General features: G+C 42.7%; 1 protein-coding gene across 5 annotated transcripts in view; it reads left to right on the forward strand.

Moving 5' to 3' along the window:
• Nucleotides 1-2,370: 2,370 nt before the first annotated feature.
• ripor2 (RHO family interacting cell polarization regulator 2) overlaps nt 2,371-21,178 on the forward strand; it is a 68,420-nt gene continuing 49,612 nt past the window's right edge. The window contains exon 1 of one of the 5 annotated variants that reach the window (XM_005917484.3): nt 2,371-2,496. In XM_005917484.3, the coding sequence (XP_005917546.1) occupies nt 2,436-2,496 (61 nt within the window). In that variant the 5' untranslated portion in view covers nt 2,371-2,435. The other 4 variants (XM_042218920.1, XM_005917483.3, XM_005917482.3 and 1 more) reach the window with 4 other exon arrangements.

A 21,178-nucleotide genomic window follows, 5' to 3' on the forward strand; every position in this document is an offset into this window, starting at 1 on the left:
ATTCTACCTTCACTGTGTAATTCGTTTCCTTGGCTAAGTTTGATCCATTAATAACACATGAGAAGAATTGCAGGAAATATGTGAAATGTCTTTATATTTAACAGTGCCAGGATCATATTGTTTTGTAAGTAGGCCATGCGCGGTTGCTGTTATTAGTCCACGATCATACTTCAGGGAGAAGGACAGATGTGAAGTCAAGGCAGATGTCATCATTCTGGAGTGACCTGATGCAAAGCTAGACTCTGGGAAAGCACGCTTTCATACACATATGCTCACACACACATGCAGAGATTTTTAGTCTGTTTTTAAAAGGCTTTCACGCGTGATGATGTGCTGTCATCACAGTTTCCAGCTCTGCCCCCGTTCCCCTGACCATCAGGGCAGAAAGGCTACAAGTGTAAAACTGTGACCGCTTCTGTCATCCTCTGATTTGGTATACACCCTGAGCCCACTTCCTAATTGTGACACTTTTTATTAGTGCTGTGGTTTGTGTTCATTCTGTACTCTGAGAAATGCAGCTGCAACAGGGAGCTAATGTTATTTTACACACTATTGCCCAACCTTCCTTCCACGTCCCCACCCTAGTTCTCAGAAACTGTGTTACCATATTTTCAACTTGTTTAATCTATAAATCTGTTTGGGGGGTTTTCACCACTGACTTTTAAAATTTTTATATTTACTGCATTTGTACCTTTTAACCACAGGACTAACACAACCAAAGGCCTCAAAAAAATGGATCTTATTACCATGGGTAGCACGACCCATTTCGTTTGTCAGTGTCTTCTGTTTTCTCCACTTTTCGATTTTGAAAGTTGACTTCTCCTTTTTGTAGTCAGCAGGTGATGGCTGAAATGTAAACTAGAGGACACAGTGATGTACTGGGAGGCGTGGGAGAGGAAATTGTGGTTTTCAGAACTGTTGCCACCCTGTTACCCCGCCCTGTGGTAACTTTTTTCATTTAGCTTCTGAATCTCCCCAACAGGAAAATGTTTAATGATCTGTTTGAAGCTCGGGCATATTGAGTGTCAGAAATGTGCTAACACACTGAGTGGACTGATGACTGTAGCACGTAAAATAAAAAGGCGGGGCTATGTATACATGTGCTGGCTACATGATATCATGCTGCACTGTTTCACTGATCACTTTAAAAGGGATTGGGTTAGACTCCCTTTTACCACTGAATTGATCTGTCTGACTGTAATACAGTCACAGAGGTGTTGCCTGACGGTCTGTTAGCCAATCCCAGAAGATTTGTGACACACTGGCAGGCTACACCAAATGGTCACTTTATTAGGTACACCTTGTTAGTAGTATGTTGGCCACCTTTTCCCCTCCAGAATTACCTTAATTCTTCATGGCACAGATTCAACATGAGGTTGGAAACATTCCTCAGAGATTTTGGTCCTTGTTGACATGATGACATCACGCAGTTGCTGCAGATTTCTTGGCTGCACATCCATGATGCGAATCTCCTGTTCCACCTCATCCCAATTGTGCTGTGTTGGATTGAGATCTGGAGACTGTGGAAGCCATTTCAGCACAGTGAACTCATTGTGATGTTCAGGAAACCAGTTTGAGATGATCTGAGCTTGTGACAGACATTGTCCAGCTAGAAGATGGGAACATTGTGGTAATAAAGGGATGGACCTGGTCAGCAACAATACTAGGATACACTATAGTGTTTAAGCAGTGGTCAGTTGGTGCTGAGGGGCCCAAAATGTGCCAAGAAAATATCCCCCACTCCATTACACCACCAGCAGCCTGAGCTGTTGAAGCAAGGCAGGATGGATCTGTGCTTTCATGTTGTTTACACCCAAATTTTGACCCTATGTCACAGGAAAAACTGAGACTCATCAGACAAGGTCTTCTGTTATCCAATTTTGGTGAGTCTGTGTGAGCATTTGCACCTAGAGAACTGCCGCTTCCTGAATATGTTCTCTTTTCCAGACCACTCTCTGTACACCCTAGAAAACCCCACATAGATCAGCAGCATGAACGTGCACCGAGGACATCCGCGTAAATTAAGCACTCAGGGTCACAGAGACCAAATGCACAGACAGGGTCGAGGTCTGCTGATTCTTTTGACTGAGCGCTTCAGCCGCCTGTTATCTCTTCCCTCCAGGTGTACCCGGGAGCAGCAGGCCACAGCATGAGTACCGCCATCTCTGCGGTGCCAGCCGGCACAGCCGGCGTGCAGCGGCTGTATTGCGGCCATTGTCTGATGCCCTCTTTGCACTCTGACAGGCACAGAAAGGCAAAGAGTGAATGAACAAGAGAAGAGGATCCAATTGTGAAGCGGAAAGAATGACAAAATACAATAGCGGCAGGGAGAGACAGGGAGAGAGAGCACAAAAATAGAAAGTGGTGACAGCACAAAAGGAGTAGCAGGCTTCACACTGTTAAGAAGGCATCACTTTGGATTATCCTCTGGCACAATGCATCGCAGAGTCAAGACATACAACCACATTACGATGAAAAGATATCGATATGCTTACAGTAGGTATCTACTAGTTGTTCTCTTGCAAAGTTACTTCTGTGTGTTTTCATTACCAGCCTCGGATGTTTTCTGCCATCTCACCGAGCTTTCCTGCACACTAAACCACGCATGCAGCGCACTGACGCAATCACAGGCTGCAGGTTTGTCCCAGTGGAAGTCGGTTTATGTGGTTTCTCTTGAATAATGTGAGAGCGGATGATACTTGCAGGATTTCAAAACTCATTTGTTGTTTTAGAAGTTCATTCACTCACATGTTCTCCTGTTTGCAGGCTGATTCATTAAGGATGTAACTCAGCAGTCTGCAATGTTTACATTGTGTTTTATGCACGAGTCATTATATCCACTCTTAGATCCAAAATACGAGTTCTCCTCCTTGGATCTCTCAGATGATTACAACACTATGCCACTACCCTATGCTATAACATATAGATTTTCTCTATAGTTTGCATTCTTGTTGGTTTTAAAGATGTTTCAGGAAGCTGGAGCAGATGTTTTGGCCTGTGTACGTCTGAATACATGAATATGTGCAGGCTTGGCGGCGGTTTGGTACATCATGGCCGTCTTCCCTTAGCCACATGAAGCCATAATGTGCAGGACACACACTAACTCACACACGTGCACCTCCAATGAGTCAGAAAGTGCCATGGCAAATTGGATTTGCCACGCAGTGCCCTCGTTATTGTTACCCGGGTAACCAGCCACCCATTCACAGTCATCCCATTTTTTCATCTTTCTTATAGAGAGAGAGAAAAGGCCGAGGCCTGGCTAAAGAGAAAAGGAGAAGGAATGAGAGAGGTCTCCTTTCCCCCCCTTGTGTCTTCTTTTTCTCCTCCGCTCCTCATCCTGTCTGGCTCATGCTCACATTAGTCTGTGGGAATGATCAAACGTGAGTTGGCCTGAGGACACTTTTCCACCGTCCTCCAAAAATGATGTGATATTTTTTGCCTTCACCTCATTCCCACCACCTCAGATGAATACCCATCTGTCAGGGTGCAGCAGAGGAAGTCAGGCTGACATCAAAAACTTTTTGGAGGAAAGTTTTCCCATAAGTCTCCTCGTTAAAATGATCAGTCCTGGAGCAGCACAAACTTTACTGCAAAATGCACTTTGTGTATGGCAGTTTGTGTAGTGTCAGCTTACTGTGGGTTGGGCGTATCTTCCTCTTTATTCACATTCTTAGTATTACTGCTTGTTTGTTTATTGCTTTAAGTCGTTATTGCATTATTGAAGAGCTTCTCAGTTAGTGTTATATCAGCAGTTGTTATGCACTGACACCAGATCACAGTTTGGAAATCTTTCACGAGAAAAGCCTGCAAGATGTTTTATTAGCAGCATGTTTGTTCCCTTTAAAATATAGTCAAAAAGAAGAGCTTTCTATAATTTATTTATCCCAATTAGAGCTGCTTAACATTTCTTTTAGAAAGTAATTTTTACACTAATAATAGCAATAATTTGCTAAATTACAGCAATTACAGCACAACTCACGGCCACATCAAGTGTGTTGGGAAAAAATCGTCAGAAGGGAACTTGTTGTGTAACAAGCATTGCTATTTTGCAAAATATCTGTCCTCAAAAATGCACAACGGAATAGATGGAGTCGACATCAAGTAATGATGAGCTGGTCCTGATGTCCCTGAAACAGGAAAAAGAAGAAACTGAGATTCTGGGTTCATCTAATTCTCACTAGCAGAAAGCAGCAGGGAGAATTTCATGGTTTGATCCAGGAGATGAAGCTGGATCACGACTGCTATCGTACATATTTCAGGACGTCAGTGAGGCAGTTTGAGCTCTCGTTGGCAGAGTTGGGACCACATCTGAGGAGGAAAATAAATCATTTCAGGGAGGCGATTGACCTGAGTCAGCATCTAACTGTGTGTCTGAGGTAAAATAGTATCATTTTACTATTTGTATGTCACTGTATATTCAATACCTGTGCACATTTTGAGCAACAAGCTGTCACATTGCCAAATACAGTGATCTGATTGGTCAGATCTGTTTATGGTCGTACGTGAGAGTGAAAAATATTTTTGACTCATTAAATTTTCACTCAGATTTAACACATCTGGTGTGCAAAGGCCTTTTCTCTAGTGAGACAAGTAACTCACAGAAGTAACTTTTTATTTAGCTGGCATGTTGGTTACATGCCCAGGCTTTAACTCATTGCATTTCCTTCATTACATAACCAGCAACAGGCTCGTCAGTTTCCCTCAGAGCAACAGCTAGAAGCTAGCCAAAACTGCTTCAGAGACACAGTCATTCTTGTATTTAACTATTACTGGATTCATTCGACTTGTATGCAGTCGTGTGGAATGTGAGTAACAGTAACAGACCAGTAACAGCTTTCTTGAACAGCAAAACAAACACGTTAAGCTTCTCGCTACAGAAAAAGTTGTTTGCGTATGTAGTGTACAGTGTTGGTCAAGTTACTTGAAAAAAGTAATCAGTAACTAATTACGGATTACTTCCCCAAAAAAGTAAAATGGCCTGCATTTGTATAGCGCTTTACTCAGTCCCTAAGGACCCCAAAGCGCTTTACACTACATTCAGTCATTCACCCATTCACACACACATTCACACACTGGCAATGGCAAGCTACATTGTAGCCACAGCTGCCCGTTACTTTACTGATTACTTATTTTCAAAAGTAATTAATTACTTAGTTACTTAGTTACTTTTTCTAAACACAATTTACAACCTGAATAGGTGATAAATTGATAGATCTTTCAGCCCAATTCTACTTTTTCTGCATAATCCATCATACAAAATGTAATCAAATGGAAAAGTCTCTTTTTAAAACTTGTTTTATTAGTTTTAATCTTTTAACTTTATGCATCAAGAAAAAATTTAATTATATGCAACATTCTCTGACTGGAAGAAATTTGTTTAATATTTAAACCTATTTTCTGCACATTCCAGCACATAATTTTTTTGTGTGTGTGTGTGTGTTTACACTCTTTCAAATAGATGCAAGTAAAACACAGCAGAAAATAAATAAAGTCAAAGACTAGCGGTCCTTTTGCTCTATTTTTAGGGTAGGCGGAGGTTTACCTTGGTGCAGGTGTGCTGCGGCGGTCAGTGGAAGAATCCGCGAGTTTCTCTGTGAGTTTCCCATTACGTGGTTGCGCACTCGGTGCTTGCTTGCAAGTTTAGGGTTTTTTTCGCTGTAAAAAGAAGTTTTCTTCCCACGCACAACAGACGCTAATGTTTTTGTCACTTTTTACAGAATCAAACTCTAAATAACGCTTTAAACGCTGCACGCTCATACTCTCTCTCGCACTCTATATTAGCCATTGTTGATCTGCACACAGCTGTTGTCACAAACATTGCACTCGCTTACGTCACTGTCATGAGACATTCTCGCAAAAAAATCATGGTTTTAGTAACGCGGTATCGCAGCGTTCCTACGGTAAAGTAACAGTAATCTTATTACCATTTTTGCAATAGTAATCCCTTACTTTACTCGTTACTTGAAAAAAGTAATCGGATTACCCATCTCTGGTGGTGTATGCATCAATGGTCCTAACCAGGCTGAACAAAATACCAGAATCTCCAGAAGGAAAGTAAAACTGACCTAAATGCTAACTAAAGGTCTGCAATATAAAGGAAAAAATTTCAATAACAACACTGACTATTTTTGTGAGTATATATGTGTAAGGGGTAGGAATTAGTGCAGTGAATGTATAAGTGGACACTTTCTTTTTTTCTTGTTTTTAATTTATAACATTAATGTTATCATCTTTGCCAGAGAAGCGTTTAAAGGACTGAAACTGGTATAAAAAGACAAAAAAATGGGGTGCATCCATTAAATCTGTCAGTGCAAGCCTCTCAGTGGCCTTTTAAACTTGTGGCCACAGAGACCAGTCACAGCTTTTAATGCTAGCTCAGGGACGATAACAATATAGAAACACACACTCAGTGATGTGCTCTGTTGGAGTCTCCCCACCAGTCCATAAACATTATTGGTGCAGTTTGTCTTTAATGCAAGAGCTCAGTTGTCAAGCGCCACAGAATTAGCATGGATGCTAAAGAGCTGCTGCTTTCATGCTAATAACTGATATTTTAAGCCGTGGTAACAGGCAGCATACTGATGCATATTTTCAGGGCCAGCAGAGCGGCTGTGTAGGAGGCTGAAGCCGCCTATTCAGCCTCCTGGGATACTCATCATCTGGCTCGATTCAGATGCCAAAGAGCTCCATTGTTTGACCCCATTCAAACGGCACCATTGTACAGAGCCGGTCTGATTGTGCGACAGTTACAACTGTGTATGCGTGTTTTTGTGTTCACTTGTCTGTTTGTGTTTTGTTTTGGCGGTATTGTGTTTGTGTGTGTTCAGTTGTATCATATGTGTGTAAGAGTAATTTGTGCGTATGCGTGGTGTTGTGTATTTGCATTTCCTGAAGCAGGGGCTTTTTCTCTGGTGGTCAGAACAAATAGCCGGCCATTGAAATGCAGCAGGGCAAACGCTGACCCCATTTTCTGGCGCTGCAGGCCGGCAACAGTTCACGGTTACAGAAAGAGAGAGAAGAGAAGCTCCTATATTTTCCGACATCTGCATGTACCATTTTTGCATTGAATAAAGTGAGCCTCGGTTTAAGGGAAAAACAACAACAACAATGTTTTGCACATAATGATGACACAGTCAACAGCAGAACCAGCTCGTTATAGGAGTGCACAGATGGGAGTGGGATGAGTCTGCATAAGACAGTGGGCTTTGCTTTGCATGTGTCACTGTGTTTTCTGTTTACTTGCCTGCCTGACCAGTGACTCTAGCTCCCTGCGACACAGAGCAGCGAGTCAAAATGTCACTGCTGTTAGCCGTGAAGCAGCAGTCTGGTTGGCGAGCATTAATTATGATCCGTCACTTAGTCCGACACTCGAGTTTAACTTGCAGTGTGGTTCTTGTCGCGTTAATCGAAGAGAAAGATCTTTGCAGGGCTGCGTGATTACAAGACAGCATTCAGAAGAAGAAGCCTTTCAGATTGCTCTCATGCACAGTTTTCATCAACATACAGTTACTTAAAATTCTTACTCTTCATTTTATTTGTTTGCCGTTTCTCTGAGCATTGCACACTCTGACCTTGGGTGAATTTGCAGGGAAGACTGTGGCACCTGAATGTTGCAGACCTACAAACTATGAAAACATCCACTTTTAAAGAGGTGCTGATATTTACTGGTGCTCAACCTGGATGCTTCCTTACGTCTTAATTCCTATGGAAGCAGCTGACTGCTGTGCATGGAAACGTGGACCCTCAATAAATATAAAGCAATAATTCTGAGTAAAATACAACTAAAATATATCAAATCAAAGGCTTATTTATTCAAATAATTAATTGTAAAGGAAAACATGTTTGGGGGCAGCACGGTGGCACGGTGGTTAGCACTGTTGCCGTACAGCAAGAAGGTCCTGAGTTCAATTCCACCATCAGGCCGGGGTCTTTCTGTGTGGAGTTTGCATGTTCTCCCCGTGTTTGCGTTCTCCCCCCGTCTGTCCCTGTGTGTTAGCCCTGTGACAGACTGGCGACCTGTCCAGGGTCTACCCCGCCTTTCGCCCTATGACAGCTGGGATAGGCTCCAGCGCCCCCCGCGACCCTGAAAAGGATAAGCGGAAGCGAATGGATGGATGGATGGAAAACATGTTTGGTATGAACTGAATGTATACTAAGTAAAATTCATTTGACATTTAATTTACATTGTATTTACTTAATACAATTACATGGAAAATTTAATATAATTGAATTGGTTAAAATCAGAATTTGGGGCCAGATTTCTTTGTTTCTCTTTTTTGAATGACTTCATCTTTGGGTTTTGAGTTGCAGCGGCCAGTTTTAGCCATCTTCACAGATTCTGTGTTGCTTCAGATTGGCAGATAAGATTTGAACACATCTCTAACAAACACGACACACTCTGTTCCTCTTATCGACCTCACACAAACAGGAAATACTCTTATAAAGCGAGCCTTTCTCTCAACCCAAAGACGTTCTTAAAACAACTCTTTGGTCTCACATTCTTTGCGCGTCCTTTTGCGATGTGTCCGGATTGTCTGGACTTGCCCCAGTGAAAATGAGTTTATTCCCTCAAGCTTTGGCCTTGAAGGGAGCCAGCGGCTGGGGAGAGGAAGTCTGAAGGAAAAGTGATAATGAACTGACTTGAGGCCTACTTTCTATTTTGGTTTGAAATTGGTTTGTCTAAATGGGGTGAGTCAGAGAAACTGCTTTCTGGCAGATGTAGGCACAGAGTGAGAAAGAGGAAGAAAGTTCTGTCTGCCTGCTTTTAAAAAAACAAACCGTTTCCATCTAAGAATAAATTAAAGGTCAAAAAGACACAAAGCGCTGCATGTTAGCAGTAATTTAGGAGTGGACATGAAATGCTTGAAAGAGGCTGGTAAAGGGCCTCCTGGGGATGGACCAAAGCTTTTTAAAAAGCTGGAAAACTACTTCAGACTTATAAAGTGCGCTAGAGAGTTTGTCATTAAGCAACACAACATAACAGGACTCCAAAAATATATCCAAGCCGTTTTACATGCTTTTGTTTTTCTCTAAAACAGCACAACACATGAGTTCAGTGCCAGCCTGTGCTGTTTAACCCCCTTTATCTCTATTTAGGTCAAGCTGCTAAACATTAGACTACCTGACAAGATTTCTTACAGTTTTAAAGACTTATTTACCTTAATTCCTCCAGGCGCATGGCATAAAAACTATTCAGTAACAAGGACTCAAACGCCAAATGCAGGTGACAAACATTTAGTGAGAGTAAAGCACCAATCTGGTTTGGAGAAAGCCTCACTGAGGATCCACAGCAGCTCCTGAGCTTGATACCTTTGAGAGAAGGTGACAGCTGCAGCTAAAGTAGGGAATGAGAATAAACGGGTGTGTGGGGTGAGTGATTATATATGTATGACCAGTAGGGTAGTGGGGTCTGGTCCAGCTCCTGAAATTCTGATAAATTCAAAATAAATACACTTGTGAGTAATTTATATCTATTTAAATTCCTGTCCATGAAGCATTGGGCTTTACTTTGTTAATCTCATTAAATGATTTGTTTCTTGCATTCTTAATTACTGGATTTAAAGGTATTACATGCTGATACCTGCAGATAAAGACTGAGGATGTCCAGTTGAGGTCAGATGCTCATTTTGGGGTTTGGGGCTTTTAGTGATTTCTTCTGCTTATACCGGAAGTTTGTTGATGGTCACCATAAGCATTTATCTTATATTTCTACTGTATTTCTCATCTGCTGTTTTTACTATTTGTTTTTAATTGTTTTTTGTATTATGATTTTTTTTTCTTTAGTTCATATTTAGATTTTTTTTTTGTCCTGCAGGGAAACATGTTTCTAACCAATTAAACTTTGAAACTTGAAACTTTTCCACCCAATTATTTTTTTAAAGTCCATTGAAGACGTATGCTGTTTATTCATCTTATCCTGGAAAAACAACAGCTCAAGGAAAACATTAAAAGCCCAAAATTACCACTACATTCATACCTGTGATGAGTGGAGGTGAACGCACAGCTGTATGGTCAATAAGTACCACAGACTTGGAGAGGTGCTAGTATCACTGTAGACTCTAATTCTTGTTCCACCGGAGACATTTACAATGACCATTACATTTGTTTCTGTTCTCTGCGATTTATAGAAAGACCTTAAAACCTTGGCAGTCAGCAAGATTTATCAGATTGTTGTGTATTCAGGTGAAATGAAAAAAATATTCATTTATAAAGGACAAAGAGCTGGAGGCGACATCTCTTTATTCACACGTGCAAACGCCCTGTCTATAAATGCATGATTATATGGAACAGATGACAGAGACCAGGATTAATATCCAGTCCAAAGATAAATTAGTCACTTTTTAGATGCATCACTCAAGTCAAGCATTGCTTCTAAAGAGAAATCTTGTACTAAACAATTGTGTACTGTACTAAAAGTTGACTGAATACTTTAACACTGAGAATGAAAGAATCCGAAGGCTTTAGGCTGTTTTAAAGCATATTTGTAAAGGCCAGAAATCTCTGTTTGCGCTTCCTAAACACAGATTTCAAGTGTGTGACTCAGTGTAGTCTTGAGCAAAAGACTGAAATGTAAAAACTACTATTCTGCGAGAGGTTCTCCCACTCTGTCTGAATCTAAATCTGTCTCTTTCAGAGCAGGTGAGTGTGCTTATTTGCTGCATGAGCAGCTCTGTGGAGGCTTTCAGCAACAGCAGATGACAACAGACTTTACGGGCTCTGCCAAGGCCTCCTCACAGCGGGTCACAAAAAAGAAAAAAAAATAGAGGGAGCGATCAGTGTGGTCCCATGATTCCTAGTGAGCTGTGAAGGAATGACAAGCAGAGCCAGCTTCATGTCTCACACACCATGTCAAACACAAACACACACACACACACACACAGGGTGTGTTTTCACACCCTCTTTGCATGTCCTTGCTGGCTTAAAATAAAGAATCTAATTATTCTGGTTAAATCACCAGGCGCTTGAGCTGACTCATTGTGGAGAGCCATAATGTGCATATGGACACACACGCACACACATGAAGAAACACATGTACACACTACTGATCCTCCCCGTGCTGTACGCTCGCACACATGCGCACAGTTACTCATACAAGTGCTCTCCAACCGGCACGCTCTCACTTCAGCCTTGCACAGGATGTTATGAAATCAGCACTGTTGCTGAAACTTGGTGAAGGTCGCTGGGAGTCCTCTCTCTCACCCACACACACACACTTCACCTGGCACTTACGCACTCGTTCTCGTGCGGAGAGCTGAAGCTCAGCTCAGTCCCTGTCCCCTCCTGCTTGTGCGAGGAGCCTGCCGGCGATCGGACTGTCGCCTGTAGCGAAGAGGCCGGGCCGGCGTCGATTCAATTTTTACAGCCCAGTCGCTCTCTCTCTCTGAGGCTGAAGGAAGACAAGAGGGAGAGAAGAAGAGAAAGAAGAGGAGGAATAGTGATGGCCGTGACCGACATTGCAGAGGACGACCTGGATGAGAGGATGCGCGAAGAAGCGGAGGACGTCTTCTACGAGGACGGTAGGATTGCCAAGAGTCAAATGTGAAGTGTTTTAAAGCGGGCGTGGGTTTGACAGGTGGGCTGCAGGGCCGAGACAGCTGCCCCAGCGCTGCGGCAAGGTCAGACTGGTTGGTTTGTGAGTTGTGGTTACGATCAGGGTTAAAGAAAGGGTAAAAATGATGGTTGAAGGGCGCCCCAGAGGGCTCTCCCCAGCTGTGTAGGTGGCGTTGTCAACGGCACGGTTGAGTAGCCTTTCCTAAACACAGAGATGGAAAATGAGTAACCTCGAGATAAATAGATTTGTCTCAGTGAAATAAAAAATCACGGTCAGTGTAATGAATGTTTCAGCTGTGTCTCGAGTTTCCCTTCATCACAGGCGCTCTGTGCAGTTTTTTTTTTAATCGATTTCAAACTTTTACCCTTTTTAGAAAGCCGAGAGGAGCAGTGCCCTCTGCAGCATGTGGGGGCGTTCTTGTATAACAAGCAGATGTTTTTAACAAGCATTATTCTCCACAAGAAAATCTCTTGTTTGTTTTTGGGTGGGGTGGGGGTGTTTGCTATTTTAAAACAAAGTGTAATCATAACCTGAGGTGAGCTGGATGCTGGAAGAGTGATGAGCAACAGCAGAACTTTACTGATGATCATTCATGAGAAGGTGAGAAACGTGTCAGCTCGGGTAGTAACTGTTGGAAAAGTAATCTCCAGTATCAGGACTGAGACGACACAATACCAGATATCGATGCTTTATAGTTTCATGTGCATCTCATGACACTCTTTGTCTTTAATGTGCCCGCGTCTATTTAAAGGAACCGCTCGGTATTTTGCAAAAAGCTATTTTTCTGTTTTTCGCATGAAGAAAAATGTTAGTTTTTTAAAAACATATGCTTCATTCCCACAAATGCTGTGATGGTTCTGGTGCAGAATCCTGAACTAGTTTTCAGGCCCTGTAGCTCAGGAGATGGAGTGGGTGGTCCACTAAATGGGAGGAAACACCGACCTTCACATCCTGTAGTCTGAACACAGACGTAACCACGGGCAAGATTCTACACTCTGCTTCGATTCATCCATCAAAGCTTGACTGTGTGAGTTTTAGGTTGAAAGCACTTAGGCGGGGAAAAAATGGCTTGTGTGAATGTGACGGATTGAGGCGTGCAGGAAGAAAGTGTTTCGAGTGCTCAAATAGAGTTTGAAAAGCACTATAAGAACAAGTCCATTTATCATTTCCATCACAAAAAGGCTGGGTCCAGAGCAGGAACCAGTGATATCAGCGGTTATGGGAAGCGGCTACTGCAAAAATTTAAATGATGCAGAACCTGCAGATTTTGTTGGCCATGAATGCAACTTCTGCTACGTAACATCAGGTTCTCAAACCTGTTGCAATGCAGGCTGGCCAAGGCAGAAGTGGCTCTGCAACATTATCTGCACCGACAGCGGGAAAAAACAGTGTACTTTTGACAGTCTTTACGCTAAGATAAGCTCATCAGACGATGGTGTTTCTTCAAATCTAGATCCTGGCAAGAAAACAAAACACATACTTCCCAAAAACTGTCCCTTTAATTCCAGTGAAACTGTTTCCCTTCCTCGTTTTGATAAGCACATCCCTGCATCAGTGGCAAAATGGTCGATTACTCTCATTCACAGAGGCAAATGCCTCACATCAGAGCTTTACAAGTGCTCTCCCATGTTTTGTGTTTACACTGGCTTTTCTTAGCAGTTAAATTACACACTAACTGATTGGATTACACACACTAACACCAGCCCTTTGATACATTAATACATTTATCTTTAGGGTCCGCGCAGGCTTAAAAAGGCTCTGCTGCAGCTTGTCAGGTGGCGAGTGGACGGGGCGGAGGAGGATATTCCGAGTTATTTCGTCATTTGGTGTGCGACGTATGTAAATGCCTCCACTGACCCACTTCTGACTGATACTCACCGATGGTAATGTGACGTTCCCTTTGAACAGCGCTGCCAGGAGGTACACATGACTCTGTGCAACAAAGCAGCCAATCACAGCACACGGATTCATGTGCCACTTGGCCAGCAGGCATGAGTGTGTTTATTCATAGACTCAGAGGAAGGTTGCACAATACGGATCACTAATATTTTCTGTTGTAATTAGCTCTTTGGATTAGCGATGGGCTTATTCTGTTGTTTTGTGTGTGTGTGTGTGTGTGTGTTTCATTTTTATTGGTGCCAAATGCAAATTTATTACAATTGTCCTATTTCCCTTCTCAGTCAAATCACAGTTAGTGAACCATTTGCATATCTTTCACATCTTTCCTATGCACACATCAGCGTTGTGTTGAATGCGCTCAGCGTAAAGTGTGTGACATGGTTCTGCAGGCTTGTAACGGCCCTCGACACCACAAGGGGTCAAACGGCGAATTCAGGGGGAAAGTAGGAGTTACATTTCTCAAAGCATGAGAAAGACCTTTTTCCTCCTGTAACGTTAAACCTTAATCCTAACCACAACGCAGGAAATAAGATTCGAAGAAGAAATCTGACAAAACACTGGCAAAATTCTTCTTTCTTGGCTCCAGATATGAAGCCTGCTTTCATTCTGTTTCTGTCTAAAAATAAGTGTCCATTCATTTAGAAATAGCTGAGAATTACAAGCATGAAACTCATCAGTGTCATCGCTTTGTAGAGTCTAATGAAAAGCATGGTGTGGTGTCTTAAACGCACAGATAAAAGCCAGATGAAGGAAGTAACAGACATCACAGCCCTCACTACAACAGCTATAACAATACCCCAATGTGGCACTGAATTCAGAATTGCCGTTATGAAAAAGGGAGTGTATGTGAAGTTTTGTTAGCTCTGCGCTTCACAGACGTTTCTGCCTCTGTGCTGAGCTGAATTATGACTAAAGGAGTGCTACTTTTAGCCTGGCAGCAGAAATGTCAGAGTGCCTGAACATAGCAGATACACAGCGACACACACGCACACACTCTCTCTCCTCCTTTTCCTGCCTCTCCTCCCCACTCACACACACTCTGTGACTCCAGTTCACGTCGTATGAATTAACAAAAAGCCTCGGTTAGCTTTGCTCACAGGAACAATCTGTTTCAAAGTACTCTGCCAAAAAGCAGCTGCTTTGTAGGGACGTGATAAGTGTGCTCACAGTGTGCAGATCAGCACATGTTGACCAGATTATACCCACTGTATTCATGAATGTTTGTCTTCTGTAAATCACTTTATGATAGCTGTCTGTGAAAGATGCTACATAAAGTATGCAAAACTAAATTCTGTGTTTCTGAGTCGGAACACGTGAGAAAGTGTCATGTGCAGGTCTCTTGGCAGATGTTTACAGTGAGATTAAACCTTTGGACTAACTTCACAGATATTATCATTGCCACCTATTTTATGTGTTACCCCCCTGTGTTTATTTGTGATACAGTGGCTGAAATGTGCAATCACAAAAATCAACATTAGGAGTTTTAGAGGTGTTTTTTCACTTCTGTTTAATGTGTCGCAGTATTAGTAGAGAGAAATTTCTCAATCGCCCATTTAAAGAAAGCAGCTACTGCATGAACAGCTATCGCACATGCGTATTTATGTATAATGATTCAGAGTCACGCTCATGAGTCCATGCATAATCACCTCTGCATGAACTCCCACCGGACCTGAGCGTTTCTGCTTAAAGCTCAAAGAAACTACAGTGAAACATCTTAAGTGGTTTTACACAGAGGCTAAGAAACAGTGGGTCCACTTTACACCCTTATCACCTTTTTCTATACCCCACCACACACACACACACACACATTCACACACACATGCGCAATCTCCCTTTTTGAAGCCTCTCTGAAAAACAGAAAATTAGATTGCATCAGTAAAAGTGAACAGTAGCTTCTTTGAGACCAGAATAAACTCTTTAACTCCTTCTTTTCCTGTCATGTGAAGTCCAGAGAGTGATTATTGGTCTACTTCTGTGGCTGTGCGCAAAAACAAAGTAGAACAGAGCGGCACGTCTCAAACGGGAGCAGGCATAGTAGGACAGTAAAAATACAGTTGAGCGCTGGATCGATGGCGCCATGGATGGAGTAATGTGTTGGTGTTTGGTATTTAAATAAACCAGTGTTTGACTAACTGGGTCAGCTCAGAAAGCATGAAGAGAGGCTTTCAGTCACAAGTGAGGAGGGTTGTCGGTATCAGGGAGGCCTCAGAGCACCTTGAGTTAAAGTTTAGAGAACCACAAAGGAAGTAAGTCCTTCAAAATATTTAAATCTGTGAAAAGGTTCTTGCTCTCGTGCAGGAATGTTTTGCATTGTTCCTGCTTCTTGCACAACAGGATTCATCCCTACCCTGACTGCAGACTGCTAATTACATGACAAAACCACTAATTGCTGACCTCACCAGCTATTGTTTGTTTGTTTTAATGCAGTGCAGTTTTTGAAAGCTGCCCGAAGCACAGTGGATTCTGCAGAATTTCACCGAGGTGAAAGGCAAGTGGAGCTTTGAGCGATAGCGTGAAGTGGCACTACCCCTGAAACCGTTTACGCCTTTGATGTAGTGTTTAAGCCTCCACTCTTTTAAGCCTTTGCCAGGGGGGCTTTTCTTTAAGGTTTGCAGCTAATCAACACCTGAGATTTTAAGGATGAACAAATAAATAGGAGCATGACTCGACACGCAGGCTTCTCTTAAAGGAACAATGTCTCAAGCCCCAGAATTGGGGATTCATTTCCATTGTACAGGAATTTCTCCTGCAACAGGAGGCAGCAGTGGAGGAACTGCATTTCTTTGGTAATAAGGACACAGGGAAAAGACAGCTGGACTGAGGTGAAAACACTTTTATCCACTGTAAAAGTTGAGGGTTGTGTGTTTTATGCAGCATTAGCTGAATGCACCTCATTGTAATGCGGTTAAGCAACAATATGAGAGTCAGAGGTTTATATATTACCACACAGCCACATGCTTAATTTCATTTCACAAAGTCATAATCAAATCACAGCTTCACATATGAGTACTGATGAGCTCTTATTATGTTATCATTCTGATGACATGAAATCTATCTCGCTTCCACGGTACAAGCTTTTATCTCTTTGCCCTGAGGGTGAGATGAGTGATGCACCCCCACAACACGAGCGCGCACACTTAACACGAGCCATTAGCATAACATACAGAGCTCCAGGAGAAGGCTGTAAGACTAGAAGCCTGGTCGGATTTCATAAATCCATTTTTCCCCTCTTAGCCTCTTGTCTGTACTTGCCTTGTGCAGCAGAGGAAACCAAATCCTTCCCCGCTGACATTGTGCCCGATGACAGTGGATCACGACCAATGAGTGGGGAGCAAAGAGGATATCGAGCCATGATAGCGCAGTGCCTAAAGCTGACTTCAGTTTTAGATAGTTAGCAAATTTTACGTCATTTAAACCAGCACTAGTGCATCAAGTGTTTTTATGATCTACCCCACTTTGTAGAAAGAATAAGATGCCGATAAAATACTGAGTGGTTCCAGGTGAGACTGAAGTGCTTGTGCGATGAGAGAGAACGAGACTGCAGAGAACAAGACCGAAAACTTCTGCAACATATAGTGCGCTGCACTTAGAGTCTGAACTCTTTGTTGCATTGGAAATCCTTTAAGCCCATTTTAGATGTGAAAAACAGCTGTGCAGTCAAACCTGACTCAGTTAATGACTAGCTTTGTTTGTCAGAACTTGCTCAACTGCTTGTTAATGCAAATGTCTTATCAGCCAATCACATGGTGGCAGCTGAGTGCATTTAGGCATATAGGCATGTTCAAGAGGAGCTGCTGAAATTCAAACTGAGTATCAGACTGGGGCAGAAATTTAAATGCAAAACAGATGGCTGCATCTCCCTGAGCATCCTTTTCAAAGGGAGTTTTTCCTTCCCACTGTCACCAAGTGCGTGCTCCTATGAGACTCATCTCATTCCTGGAGTTTTACCAATCATTTTTCTAGCGATTAGCATCAACCCTTAGCAACCACAAACCAACTGGTCAGGAAACACTCATGTTCCATCATGAAAGGCGGTTTTGGAGCTAACATTAGCTGCTCTCTTTAAATGCCCTCCTTTGCCCTGCTTGTGGCAGGTCTGAGTGAACCACTGCAGCTTAGTGCTCTGGTTTAGCTGTACAAACTGAACACTTGATATGTAAGTAACATTTGTTCAGGCCTGTTTAGATAGATTTTTATCATTTGCCTCATGTAAGACAATAATACATATTTTTTAGGTCCAGTCTTTTCGGATGTTCTGATTTCCTCTATGGTTGTTGTTGGCGCTCTTATGTTATGGCTTTGGCATTTACTATTTTGTTATGCTAGTTAAAGTCACCACTACCGTGGAAGTTGAGAATGATTTTGACTTAAAGCACTTTTTTCAAAATGTTTACACACAATATTATCATTTTATCACGGCACCATAATCGCGTAGTGCAAAATCTGATATCTGGGCTAAAGCTTGTCTTGCCAGAGCTTGTTTAAGGCAGTATTTCTGGAGAAATTACACAAGGAATCTCAGTATTTGGTATGATTGTTGCTTATATCGTCTGGCACTAAAATTATATTTGTTTTTGCTTCCCTTTTACTCTTCTTTATAGCATCAGAATCTGTGGCACTGGGGTCTAGCAGACAATACTGTCTTAATAATGAAAACCCTCATACCTGTGACTCACGTCACTGTTAAAGTGTGTAAGCTGCAATTGAAATTCACACCATGATTATATCAGACTTAGATGAAGAGCTTTCCCCGCAGCAAAAACAGAGAGTTCAGTCGGGCAGCACGGTGGTCAGACCAGGCAGTAATTTGGCCGATGTTTGTTGCTGTCTGTCAGCTTGAGCTGAACTTTTATAGGACATAAAGAGACACTCACCCCTCCCATGACTGCCGATCACAAACTGGTTTGTCGGGGATGCTATCAATGGAAATGCATATCTGTTATCAGAGTGAGTACGACAGGGGGAGCGGGCTGAGCTCGAGACTGATGTGAACTAACTCGCCCCGCCGTCAGACACACACATGCACTGAGCCATTCCTGTTTGAAAACTGCCTTGAAAATTCACACACTGGCAGTCCACCCACACACAAAACCTCCAGTGTGTGGCCACAGATGTCGTCTCTGTCCACGGGGACGCAACACGCTAACAGACTAACGTGACAGTCCTGCAGTTCATGCGTCAGCGGCCGCTCTGTGTTGGGGAAAGCTCTGACCTGAGGGGACCTAGTGTAGCTGGCATATTACTGCTCCGCTCTACATCTCCCCTCTTCCTGCTTCTGACAGTTGGCTTCACTGACCTACTTTAGCCAGAAGCCTACAACTATTATTACTATTATTATTTTCTGCAGCTCTCACTGAATGAGAGGCGAGAGAAAAATTAAAAGAGCAACAAAAACAAAGGGGACGTTTGATGGTGCAACATTCAGTAAGCCAGATGATGGAAGAGCAGAAATCTTTCTCTCTCTGCAGACATATCTCAGCCCTTTTGTTGCTCACTGATATTTGCACGTGGTTTATATGAAAGGCGGCAGTTTCACCTTTCGGTTTACAGTTCTCATGCGGTTACCATGGCAGTGTGTGCTGTGGTCAGCACTGGGCGTGCGAGATTTACACTTAGTGGTTTGGAACTACTCTCACAGTGAGGTAACTCTGTTTAGAGCATGGAGCGTAGCAGGCCACCCATGGCTCTTCACAGAGCAGATTAGCGCCTGTTATTTGGCACTGAGTCAGAGTGCATGTAATTTAAATGGACAAGCCACCAGTGAGGGTTAAGCACAAGCATAAATCCTGAGAAAGTTACCTGGATCTTGCAGAGTTCTCTTTCCAGGTATGCCACCCATCAGGAAGAAGTAGTACAAGCTCACATCCACACCTAAGGCCCATTTAGACTCACTAGCTGACCTAACATGAACATCGGCTGGACTGTGGAGGTGGGGGGGGGATCAGGAGCACCTGCAGAAAACCCACGCAGCTGCAGGAAGCACCTGCAATCATCCAAAAAGGCTCCAGAGGCCAAGGAGGTTTGAAACTAGAAACTTCTTGCTGTTAGGCGACAATGTTAACCGAAGTGGTATCATTCCACGGCAACATTTCACTATAAATAACAAATTCCAAACTAAAACAGTTCAAACTGTATTTTAATGAAATGAATTCACCACTTACAGACGTGTTTTAAAACCAGTCAGTCACATTTCTTAACCATTTCTAAAGATGGTTATGTGGTAGTGTCTGCTAAAACCAGTAAGAAGCCTCGCTGCTGAATTCCTTTTCATTTGTGGAGCTTTTTAAATCTATACAGAGTCAGAAACATGCTCTATAACACACATCCACGCCTTGTCAGGTTACTCTGACTGTGAGTTGGATGATATTGTTGACACACACATGCATGGGATGCCTCCAAGCCCCAAGGGGGCCAGGAGTCTACCTGCAACAGCCAAGCTGTCATTACAGACCAAAGCAGACAGGAGCCATGGAGCCATGCCTGTACACGGCCTGTAATTGATTCACCTCTGTACAGTACGTCTGACTCAGAGAGACGTACTGAATAATAGGCAGCTTTGTACAAACTTATAGCAGCTTTAAATAAACTTTATTCACAGTAGTGATAATACTTGTCAAAAATAAAGAACAAGATTGTGTTTTAAATAGATTTTATGATATATTTATGTGTGTGTAGAAGACATTGAAAATGAGGTATGGGTCCCTCTGATGGGATGCAACCAGTTGCCAAGCCACCCTTGGCCGAGCATATTCCCAGCATGTCGTACAGTAGAACAGATCCAGAAAGACGTGCACTACTCTGGCAGCGCAGAGCTGTGCACAAGAACTGCACAGGAACAGGTTGCAGCACCTCGTTTTGGTGCCTTTGTCCACTTGGATTTCCACCGAGATTCAGACCAGAGATAATTCTCTCATTCACATGCATGCCAGCATCCAGTGTGTCAATACCCTAATGATAGTCTATACACAGAGGGGGTTTTTTGTGCAGTAAACTGAACCAATTCTGAGGTTTATGAGTGTTGCTGATTGTTCCAATCAACCGGAACTGAAAACTAGCCACAGAACATGTTTGATGTACTGAGAAATGGATTTGAAACAAAGACTGAAACATATTTCACAACACAAAGCTTGAGTTTCCCTTTTATATAACTTGCAAAGAGCAGAAGCTTCATTAATGTTGTGAGTTACACTCGTGGTTACCTATTAAATCTGTGCATTGTTTGGGCAGCAGTAAAAGCAGCTGCATATTTAGAGCACATAAATAAATAGCAAATAATAAAGCGTGGTTTTAATGAAAGTAGAGCTGCTGATGTCGTAATGGGTGTTGGATTCAGAGGAGAAAAATTCAACAATGATTCGACCTAAACGAGGCAAGTAATCTGAGCATAGGCGGCACTCAGCCTTTCAGTCACACACACATCATCATCAGCTGTGCCTGTACATCCTTTAGCCTTGACCTCCTGGCTCTTCAGTCATGTGGTCTTTTGAAATCATCGTGGCTTTGGCAGTCAAATGCCGTTAAGCAGAGATGAGGGAATATGGGAAAAGGATCAAGAAAAGAGTAAAATGTATAATAAAAAAGTTTGAATGAAGTAGAATCTGAGCTACAGAGAGAGACAAGAGTTTCAATGCTGCGCTACAGGCCGAGCAGGAGACTGAAGGTGGTGAACAGCAGCAGCGGCGGAGGTTGGTATGGAAGGAAAGGAGCTGTGCTGCTGGGAGGTCA

This window comes from Haplochromis burtoni, unplaced genomic scaffold (assembly GCF_018398535.1).
Source record: "Haplochromis burtoni strain Fernald_Lab_line unplaced genomic scaffold, NCSU_Asbu1 Contig_25, whole genome shotgun sequence".
NCBI lineage: Eukaryota > Metazoa > Chordata > Actinopteri > Cichliformes > Cichlidae > Haplochromis > Haplochromis burtoni.